The sequence below is a fragment of the Taurulus bubalis genome (genome assembly GCF_910589615.1).
Source record: "Taurulus bubalis genome assembly, chromosome: 1".
Taxonomy (NCBI): Eukaryota; Metazoa; Chordata; class Actinopteri; order Perciformes; family Cottidae; genus Taurulus; species Taurulus bubalis.
In genome coordinates, this window is record NC_136589.1 from 5,860,796 (window position 1) to 5,882,325 (window position 21,530).

The following is a 21,530-nucleotide window of genomic DNA, read 5'->3' on the forward strand; positions in this document are numbered from 1 at the left end:
AATGGGGAGGTGGTGGGATAGGAATCTCAATTTACACAAGCTAACAATGGTACACAGTTTGGGAGAGAGAAAGTATTGTGACGAAATCATATGTAAATGCATCTGGCTGTATTATTTTCTTCCCATTATTTGTATTTCCATTTTTCCTGTAGCATGCCTATAGCAACCCACTTGACTAGTTTCCCCCACCTGGCCCTGGTTCTGCAGTGCTGATGAGTTGAGGGCCAAGATGTGGTCACACAAAGCAGGAACTGGATCTGACAGGAAGTAGGTCATCAGAGTTCGGCATTCTTCTGTTACCCAGTCTGATAATTGTGTCAGGGTTTACCTGGTACATGCTTTGAGTGTCTATCTTGGAGGCAGACGCCTGGTGTTTTCAGAGGGCTAGGGGTGGCAGGAAGGAGCACGAGCAGGCTCATTACGGAAATACCGTGAGAGATATAGGGGTGCCCTGGCAACTGACGTACAGTGATCAGAAGGAGTACTGGGGGGTTTGTTGGTCTTTCAGCTGAAACAGGTGTGTGTGCGCGTATGTCTGTGTGGGAGGATAACTTTAATACACACAGTTGTGTAGAGACAATCTCAGTACTGTACACTCTCATCTTTAGTCAAGTCTGTGTTGGTACATATCAGAGTCAGATGAGTTACCAGTCTTTGCCAGAGTGCGCTGGTCAGTGAGCTAGAGCCTCCTGTTCTGTTTTTACGCCAATAGCATTAAGTATTCAAATCTAAAGCCTTAATCGGTGCTTGGAATATTCAGTTTTAGCTACCTTTGTTCAATGAAGTATGATGTCATAGCGCTACTCCTGTTAACTGCTTATTTGACTGTTCTGTTTACTATGGACACATTATCTACCCTTTACCCAAATGCTAACATGTATATACAGTACATCAGGCCTCCATCATGCCACCCCATGCGAGATTGTGGAACTGCATAGTGAGCGTTGATATGATAAAAATACTGTTAAAGAGCCGCAACAGCTGTAGCTCCAGCACCATGCAAGTACACACATAAAAGCCTGTTACAGCCAACAGCTGGCATACAACCTCACATACCAGTATCCTTGCACTGTAGGAGCCACTGGTATATTAGCTGAAGGGAAGAGGAACAAATGAATTTCGAACAAAAGGAATCTTCTATTGAAGAGAAGTTGGCGATAGCTGGCTCATATCTCCAATGAAATTGTATATAATGAATTGAACTCCGTTCTGACAATTTTTTTTATGGTTTCTATCACATTTTAGTGGTTGTTGAAGGTTTGAGTTTTTACTGTAGTGGACAACACTGTGTACTTGTCTTTGTCATGAAATCTCACTAAGAATGTGTGGTATAAAACATAAAGATTGTGTCTCAATCTATTTTGTTCCTAAATGTTACGCATTAGGGCAGTCTGTTCAATGTTGTAGGTGGTGTGGATTACAATGTTTGTAGAGATGTTTCTTTTCTTCCCTGTTCTTTACTTTTAAAGTAACATGAATATGTAGAGGATCTGAAGCTATTATTAGCTCTCTGCTTAACAGTGATGAAGTTGCCAAGCAGAAAAAAAATCATTTTTCCATCTAGGTCGCTTCATGGGGAAAAAATGCAAAACTCCAGATTCCTCCCCATGTTCATGTTGGGTAGTTGTTTCATTTTCCAGGACAATGTTCCATTGAAAAAAAAAAAAGTCCTTGTTTTGCTCTTTGCTGTAGAGAAGTCAGTGCCTTCCCCGCCTGCGGCTGGGCTTTTATTGGAGAAGTGACTTTGATGTCTATGCAAGCTCTTTTCTACCAGCTTACCAGCCTGCATCAAATAGTCCTTTGAAATCTCATGTAGCTCGTTTTGTGTACATAGTGTTATTTAGCACCTTTTGGAATTGAACCATCTGAAATGTGTGATTGCTTGTGTTGAATTATAACAGGTACTTTGTACTTGTATGGCATCATAGAAAACATGTTTGTAGATTGATATTAAGTTGCATTTAGTTTCACTGAATCTATTTTTCTACTGTCACCTCAAAAGGTGCATAACAGTGGTCAACTTGGGCATCCTCAAAATAAACTGGTTTGATATTATGGAATTACTTTGATCTCAGTTCGGTTGTTTTGTGCACTAGAAGTAACTTTATTTGGAACCTGAATCCATATAAAACAGTATTTGTTCACATCACAAGTTTGTCTTAACTGGTCGCCATCAAACAATTTAAACACACTGGTATTTAACTTGGTCATAATAACAAACTGGACATGTGATGTACATAACATTGTAACAATTGGATCTATTTAAAGCATACCGTGCTGAAATGTTTCAAGTAACATTCATTTGGAGCTTTAGCATTAAGGCATTATTATACATCAATAAAAACAATCGGACATGAAAGTCTTACCCCAACCATCTCACTCCTTCACTTAAAGTAACAATTCACAGTAACAAGTCAGTGCACTTTAGGATAACATTGGTTACAGCAAGAAGCCCCTTTTTATTCAACCAAGAAAAAGGTTAATCTTCTAATTCACACGTTCATTCACAGCACCCTATAAACCAGGCATATGATAGCAGCATGGCCTCCTCGTTACTGGTATCCTGCATTGGTCCTTCGTCTCTTTCTGGCCCGCAGCTCCTCAAAGAACTGATGTACAGCTTCAACTGTGACAGTCTGATCAAGGGAGGGAATGGTTTGAGATTTAGACAAAGAATTAAAAAAAAGTGTCCACCAAACATGATTAGGGGAGAGAAAAAAATTGCACTTTCCTGTGGGTAAAAAAGTAAATCCAGGCTATATTTGCACTTGGACATCCATTTCTTACCTTTCCTTCAGTAACACATTGGTCTAAAAACGCACTGATCGAAGTCGTCAGCTCGGTGAAACCTGAGGGAGCAACATGTGATTAGTGATTAGTCTCGATCAATTGCCCTTTGCATGACTACATCCTTGGATGGAAACTGACCCCACATCTTCCCCGCGCTCACCGTAAATGAGCTCCAGCTGACGTACACGGTCCATCGAGCTCGTCAGTGCCATCAACGGGTGCTGCCCAAACGGCTCATCTAAGCCTTTGTTCTCATAGGCCAGAATGGTGTCTGTCTGATCCATAAGAAACTGCACCTCGGCAGCCACATAGCCCCTCTGTGTGCAACAACGCAGCACACAGTTGAGAAACACTTCATTAAGCTTAAGTACGTCATAGACTCTGTTACATGGACCGGGATTGCATGTAGAGCCAACACCTGCAAAGTGGCTTTCTTGTGCCCTTTGTTAAAACCCACATAATCGGAGAGCTGGTATTTGTGGCCTACCTTGCAGCTCATGCAGGTGCAAAGCTCGGCGCGCCAGCTGTACGGCCAGAATACCGCTCCCTGGCTCCGCCTCTCCAGCCCCTTGGCTTGCAGTTCCTTCAGCCTGCAGACAACCGTTTTGGTCATGGCCTTTGCAGGGCTGTCTGACATTTCCTCTTGTTTCCGTTTGAAAGGGGAACTCCTGTTTGCCTCTTCCTAAGATACAAATAACATGATGGGGTGAGTTACTCAGTTACTGGCAGGAGGAGCAAATTAAATCACCTGGGCTTTGTAAAACATCTCGGCTCACAGCACTGCGGACTCATCCGGAGAAGTCTCAAGGCGACTGACACGAAGAGATGATTGGGTGATGAAAATCACCAGTTTACAGTAAGCTGCCCTGTGAAGCCTGGCCAAAGCAGTCTCCAGTGCAGGGGAAGCAGTGCCTCATGGGTCATTTCTCCCCTAATTACCCAGAGGAGGGGAAAGCATGATAACAGGAGCCTGCTCTATAATCTGCTCATTACCCTCCAGCCCCATCTTGTGGCAACTAAAAACACCAGCGAGGGAGTCTGCACAGTGAGCACTCAAATACTGTACATGAGGGCCCTTTTCCTATCAAATCCCTGCATAAAACAGTGGCGTTCTACCTGAAGTCACACACAGCTGTAGAGGACTTCCAAATTATGGAGGTAAACGGTCAGAAACACTCACAATACTACCATAAGTAGAAAAAAACCCATTGCTCAAGTGTTTACCTTTTAAATGCAAACCATTGAATATGTCCTACTTTAATTGATTTATACATATAGGTCCAAGACAAGTTTGAAAGTCATAATCTCAAAGATTTTAATTTCATTAAACGTCTGTGAAGTCACTATCGCCGAATGAGGTAAACACCATGGTTTCACTGCTGAAAACCCTTATATATTTGCAATATCCAAAAGTCTGTGGCGATATTTCCCAAAAAATCACAAGTGGGGCCCTCTGGGAACCGAGATACAAAAAAATAAAATAACTGCCATTACCACTTATTGCTGTAGATAGTGAAAGTTAAATTTCACCGTGGTGCTCAACAATGTGGAAATGGCAGAAAACCAAACAAACGTCTCACATCAGCCATTGACAGTCGTTAAATGTAATCAAACACAATTTTAGGGGATTATATTATTATGACATTATATTGTCAATGCATCAAACCTCTGGTCATGAAACTGTTTTAAGTTGTCAGATGTGTGGTTGCCGTGGGAATAGTCTCTACCAGCCATCCCAAATGAATTGGTTTGCTTGCAGGTTCAGCACCAGAACCGATTAGGTGCTAGTAGGTCTTCTTGTTCACTTTAACTCCCTTCTTTGTGTTTTTGCTCTTAAGACAAACCCTCCATGCAAACATAGAAACAGAGGCAGACGGTCTCCTGAACACGGGTTCTCACCTCCTGCTTTGTGTGCTCAACACTGGTGGATGGTTTCTCATCCCCACTTTGAACGGGTTCAGAGGCTTCTTCCTGTCCTGCTCTGTCCGCGACGTCGACTTCTTCCTCTTCCTCTGCCGCCTCCTCCTCCTCCTCCTCCTCAGGATGACTGGCACTGGTCACAGGGGAAACTTAAAGGGAAAAACAAATGCAAAAATTGTTCTCTGCCTTTGACTGTTAAATGTTTGCAAAGTCACGTGCATTTGTATTTGCCTACCCTGCCCTACCCTTAATTACCTGCAAAGTGAGCAGCATACGTCCACAAGACAGGGACCTTGTTCATGCAGGCCTCGCATGTCATCTCCTGCAGCTCCTCAGGGTCCATTGTAGTGCAGCCCAGGTGCTGTCAACGACAAGCAAATCGACTACGTGATGAATACACATTTTAATAAAAGAAGATCTCACAAATGTAATTTCATCAACATGACTTATGCTTACCAAGCTGTGAAACCAATCCTCACAGATGACACACTGAATCATCTCATCGTTGGTCTATTGGGTAATTAAAAAAGGTGTTTTGTGTCGTCACAATGACAGATGATGTAAACAGTAGATTTGATCAATGTAATCTTAAATAAATGAGCTCAGAGATATAAAAATACATGAAAGGAATACCTGGTCGTCTTCGTCTGGGTACGGCCGGTCACACGTGCAGTAGCAGCCATTGAAGTTGTGATTGTAGTGATTTCTAACGTTGTCCTCATCTTTGGCCTGTGAATACACAAGGTTAAATAACTTTAGCAATCGAACGTAGAGCAGAATTCAATTAGAAATCATTATAAAACCAGAGGACTCACAGGGATTAGCTGGCACTTAAATTCCCCAAACTTGCTATTTCCACAGTCACAGCGAAAATTTCTACATCAGAAAATTAGGTTAGTTATGAAAAGGATAAGGCAAACTGTGGGGCTGAATTTGTATGATCAGTTTACATCACTCAAACAAAACAAAATACCTTTTGGTGTACAGTTCAAAGATATTGTGTCCATCGTGGCATTTATTGGCACAGGCCAGACAAACCCCAGCAGGTTCTGCAGCATTTGGAGTGCAGGTGTGGCAGGCAAACACAGCCTGTCTCTTCGCATAGCCCTGCAACAATAACACAGGAAGTATAAATATACAGCATGGTATATACTATTGATGACCTAACCCCTGAAAAGGACTGTAGTGGTTATTTAATATTGTCTCATTAGAAATACTGCAGTGAGACCAAGCAAAACTATATAACTAGAATGTCATAGTTTCCTTCAGAAGCTACAAAGACCTTACTTTGGCACACACAGTCGCACTGAACACACAATACTGCAGTACGACCGATGGCTGCAGCGATGCGGCGCAGGAAGCTTTTCTTACCCGATAATAAGAGCAGTTTTCTGGGTCGCTTCCAGCCAGCACACACAAAGCCTGCTGGAGCTCCTCCTCGTTGGCAAGAATATTGTCCGTGTCCGAGTCGTCTTTAATTGCTGCCATTTCTGGTAAAAGAGGGCGAAGAGAACACAAAGGCACGCTGAGCTGCACGACAGTGTTGACAAACGACTGTTCCGGGCGGGAGTCGAGGGAGAGTTTGGGCCGAGACCACGTGGAGGAAGTGACGTAAGACGACGTTACTGATTAACAATAAACAATCTTTCAATGTTTTGCAGTGCAATCAATATTGGTTTTAGTTCAAGCAAGTGGTATTATTAATAATTCATAATTCAAGGAGAGGCTTAATACAAGGATTGCATTTAATTGTCTAAATAAAACAGTCTATGGATAAGATCTGAATCAGAACCAGAATCAGCTGTATTGGCCATGTGTGTGTACACATACATGGAATTTGACTACACGTTACTCTCGTCGTACATATGTACATATTATATACAATAAAAAAGATAAATGTAAGGAAAAAAAAGACAAGATGAATATTTAAAAAATATATTAGAGACAACAGAGTAATCAGAGTAGTGCAGATGGAGGTGTCTGATTAATTGTTCATCAGAGTGACGGCCAGTGGAAAGAAGCTGTTCCTGTGTCTGGTGGTTTTGGCACCAGACACAGGAACAATAGAAACAAATGACACTAGCCATTTAAGAAATATACTTTTTGAGGGTGAATTACAGTGTATATTTACAATAATTGAAAATCCATTCATGTTTTGGAGGGAAAGTAACTAAACATCACTGCAAATAATGAAAGACATTTGGTCCCAAAATACCTGTCCTGGTGGTAGACTGAAGCCAGGAGAAGTCCATCCGTCCACCTTAACAGCGTTTCTCACATTGTGTACATTCAAAACATTTCGTTTCTATATTTCGTCATGGTATTTTTTTTTAACACGAACACGCATTTTTTTACGTGTTCGGTATCTTCAAAGTGTGTGTGTGTGAAAATGTAAATGCTGTATGTTGTAGTGGGTTTCCAATAGATGGCGCCACTGTGCTATGTTTCTCTGTGTGGGCCTAACATATTTGTTCATTGCTGCGAGTATTGCAAGCTACAACATGCCCACAATTAGAAGGTTAGTTCATTGTGCTCACTTAAGTTGTTTTGGTTACAAATTCCAAAAGCACTCATCCGCGTTTTTCTTTAATTGTTTATGTCTTGTTGGTTAGGTTGACAGACAGCGACGCTGCATGTGCTCACGGGAACACGCTGAACTTCTCTGACCGCATCCCGGTTGCTTTTAAAGGCTGTCGGAAATATTATCGAACCACCATGAACAGCTCAAACAAATGATACATGTAAAAACACAGAGCGAAGAAGTATGAGTCTCCAGCAAAAAGAATAATCCTACTGTTATTTTGTGATGAATTAAACACATGCTGCTTTTAAAGTAAGGACTGTACTGTTAAACAACTGCTCAACAGCACGTCAATTATACATTTAAATGTACAACACTATTCGGGGTTTCATTTCGTGCTTTGGTTGACTTGGAAAATAGAAAAGTCAATTTATCAGCAAACAAAATTCCAATAAATAATGATCCGTTTTTCAGAGAGAATACAAAACGTCGCTTGCTACAGCCTATCCAATGCAACTATTTGCTTGTACATTTGTTAAAACTCACTGAATATTGTATATCTCCGGATTAAGGACTGTTAACAAAAAATGATCTCCAAATGAATCGATAAGTAAAGCACTTAGCGCGTGAAATCAGAACGGACTGTGATTGAGCATTGCTATTTTCCGAGGGGCTCCTGAAGGCAGCATCAATCTCCTGGCTCCTGGGTGTGTGCAGGCAGTTCAATCTGTAGACCGAGGGAGAGGAACCAGGAACATCTCACCGTGAGTCCAGCTGTGCTGTCATCTGTCACCTTGTTTGAAAACCCCTTCTCCACCGGACGGACTCGAAAATGGGAAACTGTGCGAGCTAGTTTCTGAAGAGGACACATTCAGGGGGAGCTGTGTTAAAATTGCGAGGTTAGTGAATGCTAGCTCCTCGCAGCCTCTCTGGCGAAGCGTTAGTTACCTTTCAGACAGTTGCTTCATCTTTTGGCCAACGAGCCGCCTCTAGTTAGTTTTAACTCGGTGGATATTTGGCGGTGGTGTGATTCTGTTCTTCCGGTTAACGTCGGTCAACCTTGTTAGCCAGCTAGCTTACGTTTCTTAATTGCATGCCAACGGTTAGCTTCGCAAATTGTCTCTGCCCAGCTTGCTAGCTAACGTTAGCATTGAGGTTAGCAAAAGGGGCTCAGTGTGCGTGGTCCGCTGATGCTGGACCACGTTAACTGAGATATTACGTTTGAAACTAGATAACGTGTCTTAAGCGAGGCTGGCTGTGTTTGAGTAACGTAACGACTCGCAAACCGGAGAAGCGAACTTGAGTATTTCCTTCATTGCTCATTGTTGACTGTTGTGAGATTAACGTCATAGTGTGGCTTCCTGTTTTTCGCCTGTCCAGGTTGAGTCTTCAGCCACACCATTTACCTCCCAGAGAAGGAACAGGAGCACAGTGGAGATGCAGACTTTCCTGAAAGGCCGGAGAGTCGGCTACTGGCTCAGCGAGAAGAAGATGAAGAAGCTGAATTTTCAAGCATTTGCTGATCTGTGCAGGTATGTGGCTTTGACACCAATCCAATGTATCCAGGTCAAGTGATTGTAGAGCAACTAACAGATACAGCTTCACATCCACACAGAAGGCCTACCTCAATGGCTACCATAGTGAATAAGAGATAGACTGACACACACTGTACTTCCTGATAATAACTCAGTGGCAATAGGGACTCATTGTTATCTGTTCTCCTCTTACAAGGAATAGCCCAGTTGCAGTTGTGCAGCACTTTCTCGTTCATGCTTATATATTCAGCATCAGCAACTTCCTCGCCCATGTCTGTTAAGCATTTGATGTTTTATAGCATAGCTGATAAGGCCTGTGGCTGCTGTGCTTCTTTTCTTTCAGCTGTAATGCAGATACGTTTTATACAATAGAGTAAAATGTGTAAGCATGGCCAAAGGGAAGGTTGCACTTGCACAAGTCACTTCAGTGTATTAGATTGTGTTTACTATGTCTTGAGTTGGTGCCTGTTGAGACATAGTGGAAGAGGGAATGCGTGTCGTGTGATGGTTCTTATTTGCCTACGGCACATGTGTAACAGGAGCAAGCATATATAACAGGTGTCATTATTTAGTTAATTGCCCTGAAGCATGAAACTGTAAGGCATGTACTGTTGAATGGAAGAAGAAATAAACAACCCTGGCCTGTTATCTTATATCTAAACCAAAATAATTGCACTTATTATACATAATTAACCTTTGAGCATTACAGTATCTTCTATTGATTGTAATTGGAAGGTTGTGATATTACATAGACCAGTCTTGGCTTTTTGTCTCTCGTTGTTAGTCGTTTTATTTATAGACAAAAAGGCAAATGCATAGTCATAATATTCATTTGTTCAAGGGTGTATTTTGATCGTAGCAAGGATTTCTTCTCCAGCCTTGAGAGGGGCAGCTATACGAGTGTTGTATGTTATCTTGTCGTAGCTTAGCCTTCTTCAGGCCAAGTAAATTGTTATGTAAGGTTTTATAAAGTAGGGCATGGATTTTGTCAGCAGACATGACTTCAGGAGAAGTGAATTCTCCCTCACTGAGTTACATTGTAACTGCTTTACAGTATACTGTATTGAGGAATTGCTCTAAGGTATGGCAGCAGCCTTATCATCTCTAATTGTTACATTGCCTAACTGCCTGTGCTGTATGACGGCCTCGGTTGTTCTGTAAACACAAACGATGACAGTGGCTAACATTGAGCGAGAATGGAGAAAACATTTTATAGTCTTCAGTCATTTGAATATGCAAGAATGTGCCGTGGTAGGTCAGGTGGGATGTCAGTGTGCGCATTACAGCAGGCAATTACGTCCTACCTTTTTCATGAGGGTTGTTGCCTCACAAAGCAACCTGGTTGAGCCAGCACAGATTACCACATTGTAATCCACAAAACATTTTTAATCTCCTCATAAACCTTCAAGTAACACTCCCCCTGCTCCCTCCCTGCATCCCGCCAAACACTGTCTACACAGAGAGCTGGACTGAGGGCTGTTAAATATGAAGGGTGGGGGCCAAGTGTTAAGAAGTAGTATTTGTGGGGGCCAAGTGTTAAGAAGTAGTATTTGTGGGGGGAAAATCAAGTCAGATTTATTTCCTTTTCCAGGAACAACAACAAATACTACCCCATTTAAATGTAATTGTGAATGTGGGTGTATAATTACGGCTTCTCCCCAGTCAGCCACTGAAACTTGTCTTCTGTTTCGCATTCTCCTTTTTCATGACATATTTCCCTTTATCATATACCATGTTAGAAAGCAAAAGTCAGAAAGCCAAGATTGAACTAAAATTACCTTCCTATGTGTGGCTCCTGTATAAAGACTACACAGGTTTTAAAAGGTATTTAGCTTTTCATGGAGGCACAACTCCCCAAGGGTGTGTCAGTTGTATTTATGAATGAATGATTTCCTTGGCAATATCAGAGTCTTTGAATTTCATTTCCTGCACCTTGATTTTACTTCACGTGTAGATTATAAACAGTTTTTTTTTTTTTTTACTTGTATGGCTGTATTATCAAAGACAAACAAAATGTTTCACCTTAACAGACTGGGTCAGTATGATACTCTAATAGTGGTCGAACAGGTTTTCGTACTTTCATTATGTGGTATGTAGCTGACATTGTGAGTGCGTCAGTGTGGAGTCTGGCCTGTCTTGTGCAGCTGGACTGAAGGGGTTCCTGCTGGTCAAAGCCATTTGGGTTTATGTCCCATGGGCTTTCAAAGCAATTTTGAGGCTTCCTACTAACTAACATATACCTGATTTGGTAAAAATGCAATGCCTTCGACAACAGCCAGCCCCAGTGTCTTTTGGACACATTGAAAATATTGTCACTCTGTCCTGTCAAGGCAAGGCCACTCTAGGCAAGTTTATTTGTTTAGCACATTGCAACAACAAGGCGATTCAAAGTGCTTCACATAAAACCATTAAAAGCATCAAAATATAATGCAGAGAAAACAGGATTTGAAACAGTTAAGAAAACATTAAAGCAGTCAAAAAGCTAAATAAAATATAAAAATTGAAGGGAAAGAAATAGAATGCAGTAGTGAGATGCAGCAATCTGGATCAATTAAAGGCAACAGCAAACAGAAAAGAACAACTCTAGGACATCAAGTGTGAGCTACACCCTATGTATGTATGTATGTATGTATGTATGTATGTAGTCTTTCACCTAAACGATTTGATTTACTGCAGTGATTGGAAGACTTTTATTATTTAAAACCTGTGACGAGTATCGCTTTAAAATCTATTAACATGTAAATAAATGATCTTTTTTTTTTTTACTGCTGCCATGTTCGAGCACACAAGGTCAGATAATGTGGGCCAACCAGGCGAAGCAGCATAACCTGTTTGGGCTGGTGTGCTCGAACATGGCAGCAGTAAAATATATATATATATTTATATATTTTACTGCTGCCATGTTCGAGCACACTATATATATATATATATATATATATATATATATATATATATATATATATATATATATATATATATATATATATATATATATATATATATTACATATATATATATATATATATATTACATATATATATATATTATATATATTACATATATATATTACATATATATATATATATATATATATATATATGTATATAACATGGCAGCAGTAATATATATATATATATATATATATATATATATATATATATATATATATATATATATATATATATATATATTACATATATATATTATATATATATATTACTGCTGCCATGTTCGAGCACACCAGCCCAAACAGGTTATGCTGCTTCGCCTGGTTGGCCCACATTATCTGACCTTGTGTACTCGAACATGGCAGCAGTGTGTGTATATATATATATATATATATATTTTACTGCTGCCATGTTCGAGCACACAAGGTCAGATTTTTATATATATATATATATTTGGTGAGTTGATTGAATATATGATGAGAACTGGTGTAATAAAAAGTGTCTAGCTTTTCATTACACCCCTATATTCTTGTGTGTCAAGCCTATTCAAAAGGTTTTGGCCTTGATCTGCTTCTCTGCCAGCAGAGAAGCAGACCAAGGCCAAAACTTTTTCTCCTTCATCCATTTCATTCTGCTAGCTGTGTAACAGTATAGGAGAGCAGACGATCTCCATATCTGAGATTGGACAAAACTAAAGGCCCCATTCACACCAGATGAAACACGCCAGCTGCAGTATTAAATATCCACATTGTTGTGGAGCAGTGAATGGATGCTCTGAGGTTACCATGGGGTTGCTCGCTCAAAAACAACTCTGCTTGACAGGCTGAGTTGGTTGTGGTGCTGAACTGGTTTTGTGTTCATTGTGAATTCAACGGTTGGCTTAAATACTCCTGTGTGCGGTTAAAGACAAGGAGATGAGTCCATGTTCCACATGTGTACGGTGTTGTGCTTCACTGCGTTATGATGGTCAACAACTCCGCTCATGTAGTCGTCTGCTGGTTGTCAAGCAACATTTTTTTTTTTATTATCCAAAAACAAGTATTCATGCGCTGTTTCTTAAAAGTAGAATATTCTCCAGCTTTGAGATGAAGTTTTTGTATTTTCGATCTCCGTGGCCCTACTTTTGTTTTCGACCTGTAGACCCAGAAGGGCCCATGTTATCAGTAGCTCTTGTCTGTAACTGTCTATAGTGAGTTTCTGTTTTCTCCTTCGTAGGCTGCATTCAAACCAAATCAGAAGTTTCTGCGTTTAGCGGAGTGTGGGAGTGTCACTTAAATGGCACGTTTGAGTGACACTCATTCGATTGCCCCATTTGATTTGCATGGCCCATTGATCGTCAGTTACGTGATTGGCCACCGCAGTGTGGCGTTGGGTTTTGTTTCCCAAAAAGTTGATCCAGTCTCAAGTTTTTGCAGCAGGCTGCTGCATCTCTTTCAGCATTCCCTGCGGTTCCCACTGATTTGGTGTAAATGCAGGCTTATGGAGAGGAACAGTTTTGTTTACATTTACATAAAGAGTAAAAGGAATAACTCCAGTGAGGGCAACTGATGCAAAGACACGTTTTACAAAGCTTGTATTTTATAACATGAAAGTAAAACATAAGTAAAAGTGTGCTTTCTTGTCGCTTTCACTGTGCAAGTAAATACATAATGTCTTTGATCTTGTAGTTGAGGTACTTTTGATGCATGGCAGTGTCTATTTATGAATGACTACATGTTTTAATAAAACTAATGACGCTTACTTTTTGTCTTTTTTTTTTCTTCAGGAAAAGAGGAATAGAAGTTGTTCAGGTAAGTGGATAGCATTTTTGTATGATACTGTTTTTGTTATTGTTGTCACAAAAGCAAAACTGAGCAGTCAGTCATTGAAATGTACTGTACACCTGTTGAGACAGTATTTTACTCAGATTTGATGCAGAGAGGCAGAGTCGAAGTCAAAACCACACGTACATTTTTACTGTAAAGGACTGCAAGTTTGTTACCTACCACAACACAAATGTAGTTGGCTCACATTCATGTTATTTTCAGTCTGAATGGATCATCAGGGACAATTTTCCGGACCAGGCCAGTTTCGTTTTTACATTGAGTGTTTAGTTTGAGTGTGTGTGGTTGAAACTCTAAAAAGCTTGGTAGTAATTGTAGAAGTCACAATGTCACGGTATCTGACATCAATCACCTACACAAATAGCTATATTTCTTATTATATCAAATTGCATAAATGTGAGCAGCCACAACTTTTAACAGATTACTAATTACAGTCACTTTTAAAGAATTTTGTATAATGTGGATGTAGAAGAAGACATACAGGTCTATTTCCAGTAATTGCTTGGCTCAATTAAAAGAGGGCTGTAGTGTTATGTTTAGATAAAATCAGGCCCCCAGGCTGCTGTCATTAATGGATGTTGGACACAGTTACTTACTACCTTGAGTAAGTAAGCACAGCACGTACAGCAGCATAGTAACAATTATTAAATCTTGGGAGCTCAGAGTTGAGTACTTATCAGTTAAAGTGCTTTCTCTAGTTGAGGAGCAAATCGTCCTATCTTTTCCCTCAGCCTCTTGCTCTGTTTTTCTTTTTTAATTCTGTCTCTTGTCTCCTTGTCTGAGGCAGGGACTCAGACACGGAGTCTCTGCCTCAGTACACAGTACTTTTTTTTTCTTTTTTTCTAACGATGTTAGCACACCCAGAAAGAGCCTTGTCCTGGGAATAGTCCCAAAGTAAGCAGGGCTTTGTTTCCCACTGTGCATTCAGTCACTCCTGGGAGAGTAGATCCTCACAAACCCTCAGCAAGGGGTACGCAGGGACTTGAACAGCCCTCTGGCCTTCACCATAACTCTTTTGTCAGGACTACCTGTTGCCCACTGAGTATTTTTTCCTCCCACAAATCAGCATGAACATTTCTTACTTTTAGCTTAGCTGTTGCTGCCAATTGAGAAAGCTCAGTTTACTTGGCCAGAGATATTTTTGAATTCACACCGGTGACTCTGTTGCCCGAGATTCATTCAATGCCAGTCGGTGCCTGTACTGTCATGGTTGCTTCACATGTGAAGATAATGGGAGCTGTTGTAATGCTTTCGCCTTGTTATACAAGTCTGTGTACAAAGCTGTCTCTCTTATTCCACTCATGAATTCAGAGCCCAGCAACCCTTAGACTTTACCGTAGATTGTTATTTTGCAGTCGGTGAAGCAATATCTAATGCCAAATTAGGGCTGTGTGGTATACCGGTTTCAAATTTCCGTACGGTATGAATTTTTGATTGAATTTTTGCCGTAGCAGTTGTTGCTCTTCAGCAGGCAACAACATTTATTTTTCACAGCTCAGGGCGCAGCGGTTGGAGCTACTCAATACACGTATTACGTGTATTGAGACTGAGTCATGGTTTCTAACTTTCTAACAACAATTAATAACCCACAACTATTGCTCTTTAACAGGGTAAAACATCATGACACAACAGTTTATGACACACACAATTTGTAACACTAATATTTGTACATTTATAAAATTACAGAGACAGACCCTTCCAGTCTGTCGCTTCACCTACATTCCCCTGGGTCCTAAGTCCCTCCATGTTTAGCTTCCTAACACCCTCTATGTACCAACGTGAAAACAGCTGTTCACCACTCGCAACCGCTTTTCAGTTCAAAAGCGGTCCTTTTCGGCGTCAATGAATGAATGTGTTTACTCGGAAAAAAATATACACGTGATATACCGTGAAACCGCCAGAATCGTACAAAATACCGTGATATGAATTGTTGGCCATACCGCCCAGCCCTATGCTAAATTATGTATTTGAAATGTTATTCTAAACATTTTCTCCTGTACGTCTAGTCCTTGAGGTCCTGTAATTGTTTTACCATATATCTTAAGTCCAATCTTACTGAAGCCTACAGTTCAACCGTCAAGAACATTAATGAATTAGTCTCAACAAAGAAGAAGAATGTTTTCTGAAACAGAGATAAGAGTGATGATGACAGATGTTAGTAAAGAGATATCATGGAAAGGGACTGCTGGTACAGACAACATTTAGCAAAAACTTGTCTGGCACGACTATCGTTTCGAAATGGAAATTATATTTCATTGCAGATTAGGTGTTCATTTTAGTGTTCATGTTCTATTCATTTTGTAATGCTTTTGGGATGGGTGGGAGTGATGCTGTTCTGTAGATATCAAGCCCATTTAACCTTCTCTAGAAGGCTGGAGTCGAACATCTTTGCAGATTGATTGAATTGCCAACCGTGACCCTGTGGTCTGACAGACTAGCTGATTTTGACGATAAAATCTCTACCTTGGATATCCAAGGATAGGTTTATTCTAGGCTTTTTCTGGTAGAATAAACTATTAGTTTATGTTGTTTACACTCATAACAAGCTAATTCATTTGTTGGTTGTTTGTCGAAAACAAAGATTAGCTATGTAATGGAGCTGAAACGATTCGCTGATCGTCAGAACCTGATGGGTTTCAGGTTGTTGGTTGTTTTAGATAAACTGGCAGCATGAAGATGTCACCTTGGGTTTTCGAGACAATTTGTTGGCCATTTTTCACTAGTTTCGGACATTTTTAGACCAAATGATACATCAGTTTATGAAGAAAATGTGTCTTAATACGATTCATTGATAATGAAAATAATTGTCAGGTGCAGTCTTACAGTCTACTAAAACAAAACTTTGAAAAATAAGTCAAATTGATGTATAGATATTTCAGGTTGCACTTCCATTTAGGAATATATGGGATTTGCCACAAGAGATTGGATCCTCCAGAGGGTTGGTAGTGGTTATGACGTCGCCCTGTGTGAACAGATCTTTGCTAAATCTGGCAGCCCTAGGGAGCTCATTTTGTGTTTCCATCACTAGTGTGGGAAACCATCTACATGTATACCCATCAAGACTGACAACTGAAAGAGAACAGATGGTTCTTTTGTTTGACTTTTAAATGATTGCTTTTTTCGCCTCTAGCATCTTTCCTAACTCTTCTCTTTTTCTTTCTTTCAAGCAACCCATTATCACGCTCACCTTGTCTCTACTTTTCATCCCTCCAAGCGCGCTCTCCCTCCTCCAAGAGATTTTGCAGCATCTCATCAATACTGACCCCTTAGCCCTGAGCTCCTGAGAGCCATTCATCCGGGGCTCTGTGCATTAGCTTTTCTGAATCACAGAGCTGATGAGATTAACTCACCAGGCCTGGCCTTGAGTAAGCCAATATTCGCTCTCCGAGGATGGAAACCCATCACAGCAAATGGCCATCGTTTGAGTGGGCTGTTCATAGAAAGTTATTGAGTTCTGTTTTTTATTATATGGTAAGTGCTTTGGAATTTAACGTTAATATCCGGCATTCTTGTGGATCTCACCCACATATTGAATTGGAGCTTGAAAAATGAGAGATTGTCTTTAGATGGTATGTATTGATCCACCATCCAAAGAAAGCTGATTGGTGGCCATTATTTGCTATAAGTATATAGTTGGTTATTGTAGGAGTCCTGAATACAGGGTGGAGATGGTAATAAATTATATATTCATCAGTTTGACCAGGATGAACTCCATTGTAGCTTCTTTATCTTCCTGAATATTCTAATAATGTCTTACCTGCAATAAACCTTCTAGAGGTCTTACATCTCTTTTCTTCTCAATTTGATTTTCATCCCCACCTGCCAAAAGTATCTTTAACAATGTTAATTATTGGTTGAAGGCGAAGGGCATTTGCCTCATAACTTCCCAGTGCACAAAATAGTCTGCAGTGCTGAGGAGACTGCCATTAGCCTAATGAGCTTCCACTTGAGCCCTCTATAGAGTTTTTGGTTGGAGATTCCCGGTCGTGTTGATCCCCTCATGTTTAGTCTTGTACTTTATGTGAAGTGTGGCCAACAGCCGCAGGTCGTTTCCAACACGTATGTTTCTTTTCCACTAGACTAGGGTGTTGAGTGCCGCACACCATACAAAATATATCATTCATCACATGTCTGTCTGCACTCTGGGATAGTCTGACAACAAAGCGAAAGGCAGGTGAGATTAGATCCAGCGGAGCACCACTAGAAAGAGACATCTAAAGGATGGAGCAGCTCCATGGCAAAAACCTCACCGGGCACGGAAACAAATAACTGGTGCAAACATGGGTTCATACTGTTTGTGTTCACCATACTTGTACATCATTATGTTGAAAACTGAAATACACATGGGAGCGTTGTCCCTTTTTTTTGTTTGCTCAAATTCACCATTCTTAGATTTCCCTGGGGTATAGCTTGGGCCCACCATGGAGCTACATCAAAGCTGAAAATATATTGGCCCTGACCTACCCTCTCCCTCCAGGATCCAGCGTGTTTTCTATGCTGTCCATCACCACCATGGCCCACTGCAAGCACTTAGTCCCAGAGGGACTTGCAAAGAAGTCCGCTGACATTTCTGCTTTTAGCATTTAGCAGGACATCAGTGACTTTACTGCTTTGGTTTTTGGATGAGCTCTAAAGCGGGGTCATTCTGTCTACGCACAGGAGAGCATCATCCTTTGCGATGCGTCTTTGCCAGTGGGTGTTGACCCCCACGATGTAGCCCTGTCTTTGTGGAGAGGCCAGGCTGTGGATGGGCCCTTTTGTGTTGTGGAAGCAAGAGATTAAAAGCCATGCCTCAGCAGAGTACAGACACATTCCCTTCCACCCGGTTCTAGCTAGACAGAAAAGCGCCAACTGCGTTTTTTACTGACCTGCTGTACCTCACGCCACTGCTGAGGGCCTGTCACCACCGCTGCTCATACTGTCATAGACCCAGTAATAGGTTATCCGCAGGTGACAGCACATTTTATGAGCGTTAACTTACAGGACAGTGCTATTAAGGTCATAACTGCATGTTTGTGTTGTATGCATCTGCCATATGTCACACCTTTCTACCACATGATGTCTGATAAACCAGCTGGACTGCTGCAACACTGAGTCACCAAAACGTCTGCCGTTTATTTATTTTTTATTCTAGTATATGTAATCGTACTGGTTGATTTTGAATGAAATATTGTAAATGCAGCATTGCATATCAACTCCTAAAACTGTCTGAGTACTTCTGAATATCTGACTCCCAACCGTGCATCACAAGTTTTTATCCACAATTATCTAGTGTCTAAATCCTAAATCAGCCACTGTCGGCGCCAGTGTCTTTTGCTGCTGATTAAGTAACATTTTGAAAGAAGGATTTTGCATACATGGAAAAATGGAAAATACCATCTACTGTGTAGTACATATGCACTCTATTTGATGTGTCAATTCTTGCAAACCTGCTAAAGTCATTTTCATCTTCTTTGCCTTGCAAACATTTTTGCAGCTCTTGTTGACATATTACTTTTGAGCAGACAGGCATGTTTTTGCATGTAGGAGGATTGAAGTATGGAGGAAAATGAGAGCCCACAGCATTAGATGGGCAGGGAAACACATGCTATGTTGATGTATAGTGCATAATGAGCTCTAAAGGAAATGGGGCTAGACTTGCATATTACAGGGTGTGTTGCCATTTCTTTGTATGTTAGCATACTGTATAACGTGTAGTATACATTGTGCCTGCTCTACATTGAAAAGCGCATATATCATGCCAAATCTAAATAGAACAATAAACATACTTCTATCAAAACAGGGTCTCCCCGAATGCGAGCAGGACCTACACTACATTTTGTTCTTCAATATGAACCTTGCGTGAAGACCATGGTATCTTAGTCAAATTATATTTAACAGATTTACAGCTCTGTGCCATTGACTTGTCAGGGCAGGACCAAGGGTACTCTAATTAGTCATCTATCCATCACAATTATTAACCAGGTAATGGTCGCTGAACTGACAGGTTGATTGCGTCCAACCCTAAACCAACTGAAACTTTGTATAATTTTACAGTTCCTGCATTGATCCACACCAGTGTGACTAAGGTGTGGCCCCTCTCGGTTTGCATACTATTTGGACAGTACAAAGGATAGTGTGGGGTCCTGCCCTGCTCTGGGGCATTCCTATGTGTTGCTGAATTATCTTTTGTCTGTAATGATCAGGTGATTCCCATTTGCTGATTAGGTAATGACTTAGTGGCTGCATTATGCAACAGCAGCACTGCAACCTACATAATTAGCTCTATTTGACAGTCTTGAGTGCATTGTTGCCATGTTTGCTCTGGTTTCAGTTTCACTGTCTTAGTCCCATGATCTCATTTTACATATTCATAATGTGCTGCTAGATTATTTGTCACAGGGTTTGTATAATCACAATAAACCACAGTAGTATTACTGCGGTTAGAATAAACATCGCCTCAGGATTTGTGATTAGTTTGTCTCTTAATATACTTTTACTCATGGACTTATTCGGTAATAGCACACTTTGCCACATATTGAAGGCTTCTGTATCAGTCTCTCGATCAGTCTGTCTGTCCTCTCACACAACCCTACCTCACAAAAAGCAGTCACAACTCCAAGTAACCTTCCATATTCTAACTTTAAAAGTTGTCTTGTCTCTCACAGAATAACAAAACTCGACTCCCTTTGTCGCATCAAACTTAGCCATCTCATCAGCAAGCTGAGCATCGCGCCATCTTGTGTGTGTGTGTGCGTGCGCAAGCACTGACCTAGATGAATCATATCACACTTGGAGAGCTGCTTTGACTACTTGTGAACTACTTGGCCAGTGCAGTCAGTCTTTCGGTTGTGGTGCACTTTAAATGAATGCTAATGGGGCATTTTCTCAGAGGCTGTTGACTCTGCTCAGACTGGAGGCCAGGTCAGAGGGAGAAAAAGTTTGAAACTCATCGTAAAATAGCTGATGCCAGAAATACATCCTAATGGTTTAATTCAAAACAAATAACATGAACTATAGCTGCACCAAAGTTAGAGCTAGGAATAAAAGGAGAAGAGGATTTAGAACCTATGTTATAACCCAATGCTGTGTTATAACCAAAGAAGCAGAAAATAAATAAAATGTATGTTTGCTTCCGAGAGCAGAGCCATCAGATTAGGAGTATAAATGAGGAGGGCAATGGCACATTGGTCATTTTCTCAAAAGTATTCTCTGATCATGTTCAAAAATCTAACCATTAGACTGAAAGAAATAACTTACATTGGCTTGGAGTAATTTCTTTAATTCTGGGAATTCTGCTGTTAACTGTATATACTGTTTTTTTTTCTTTACGTGACTTTATCACCAGTACTGCCTCCTACCTAAGATGCCTGGCCAGTGCCAGTATAGGTATTAGTATAATAAAGCATGCCCGATTCATATGATAAACTTCCCTTTTTTTACATGCAAATAAGTTGAATGTGGTGTGACTAAACCGTATGTATAGGGGAAGCATAGTTTTACTTTGTTCACAAACTGCAGATAGCAATACTTAAATGGCAGTAAAGGAGAATGTGGGGAAATTTGGACATGTTCTGACTTGAGGCCTGAACAAGCTGTGGGGATTTCATTATTTTGTTTTCTTCTTTTGGTCAAAAACTTGCCATACTGCTTGTGAGAACATGCTTTTGATTTTGTGTGAAGAGTACTGTTGGCTTTACTGTTTCCCCCCTAAACGGCCGAGACATAACAGAGTTAATACACTATCATAGTTTTTTGTTTAAATGTTAATGAACTACCAATTTAAAATGGAGGTACATGGCACTACTTGAAAATATATACTAAATAAAATAATACAGAATTCTTTCATTTTAATTTACCGTTACTGAGTAACGGTACTTACTGACTGTTTAAATTGAACCAAGGCTTTCTATGGATAATTGCTTTGGTTAACCATTTCTAAATATGATGAATGAATACCTGCAGGATAGGAGTGGTTTAAAAAAATAATAACATAACCCTTGACCCATGGCTG

At 40.5% G+C, this 21,530-nt stretch overlaps 2 protein-coding genes across 2 annotated transcripts in view; one reads left to right on the forward strand and one right to left on the reverse strand.

Annotated features, from left to right (window-relative positions):
• Nucleotides 1-2,430: 2,430 nt before the first annotated feature.
• LOC306739845 (putative E3 ubiquitin-protein ligase UBR7) lies at nt 2,431-6,198 on the reverse strand (the record flags this gene model as incomplete). Its single annotated transcript, XM_079221908.1, has 11 exons — nt 2,431-2,636; nt 2,788-2,849; nt 2,951-3,107; nt 3,278-3,472; nt 4,690-4,859; nt 4,966-5,071; nt 5,167-5,220; nt 5,344-5,439; nt 5,526-5,586; nt 5,684-5,817; nt 6,082-6,198. 11 exons carry the CDS (start codon nt 6,196-6,198, stop codon nt 2,553-2,555), a joined length of 1,236 nt encoding a protein of 411 aa, XP_079078034.1. The 3' UTR covers nt 2,431-2,552.
• Nucleotides 6,199-7,993: 1,795 nt separating this feature from the next.
• Nucleotides 7,994-21,530, forward strand: part of LOC306735180 (inositol-tetrakisphosphate 1-kinase-like) — a 28,409-nt gene continuing 14,872 nt past the window's right edge. The window contains exons 1-3 of the mRNA XM_079216628.1: nt 7,994-8,130; nt 8,612-8,763; nt 13,480-13,504. Of these exons, the coding sequence (XP_079072754.1) occupies nt 8,669-8,763; nt 13,480-13,504 (120 nt within the window). The 5' untranslated portion in view covers nt 7,994-8,130; nt 8,612-8,668. The remainder of the gene's footprint in view (nt 8,131-8,611; nt 8,764-13,479; nt 13,505-21,530) is intronic.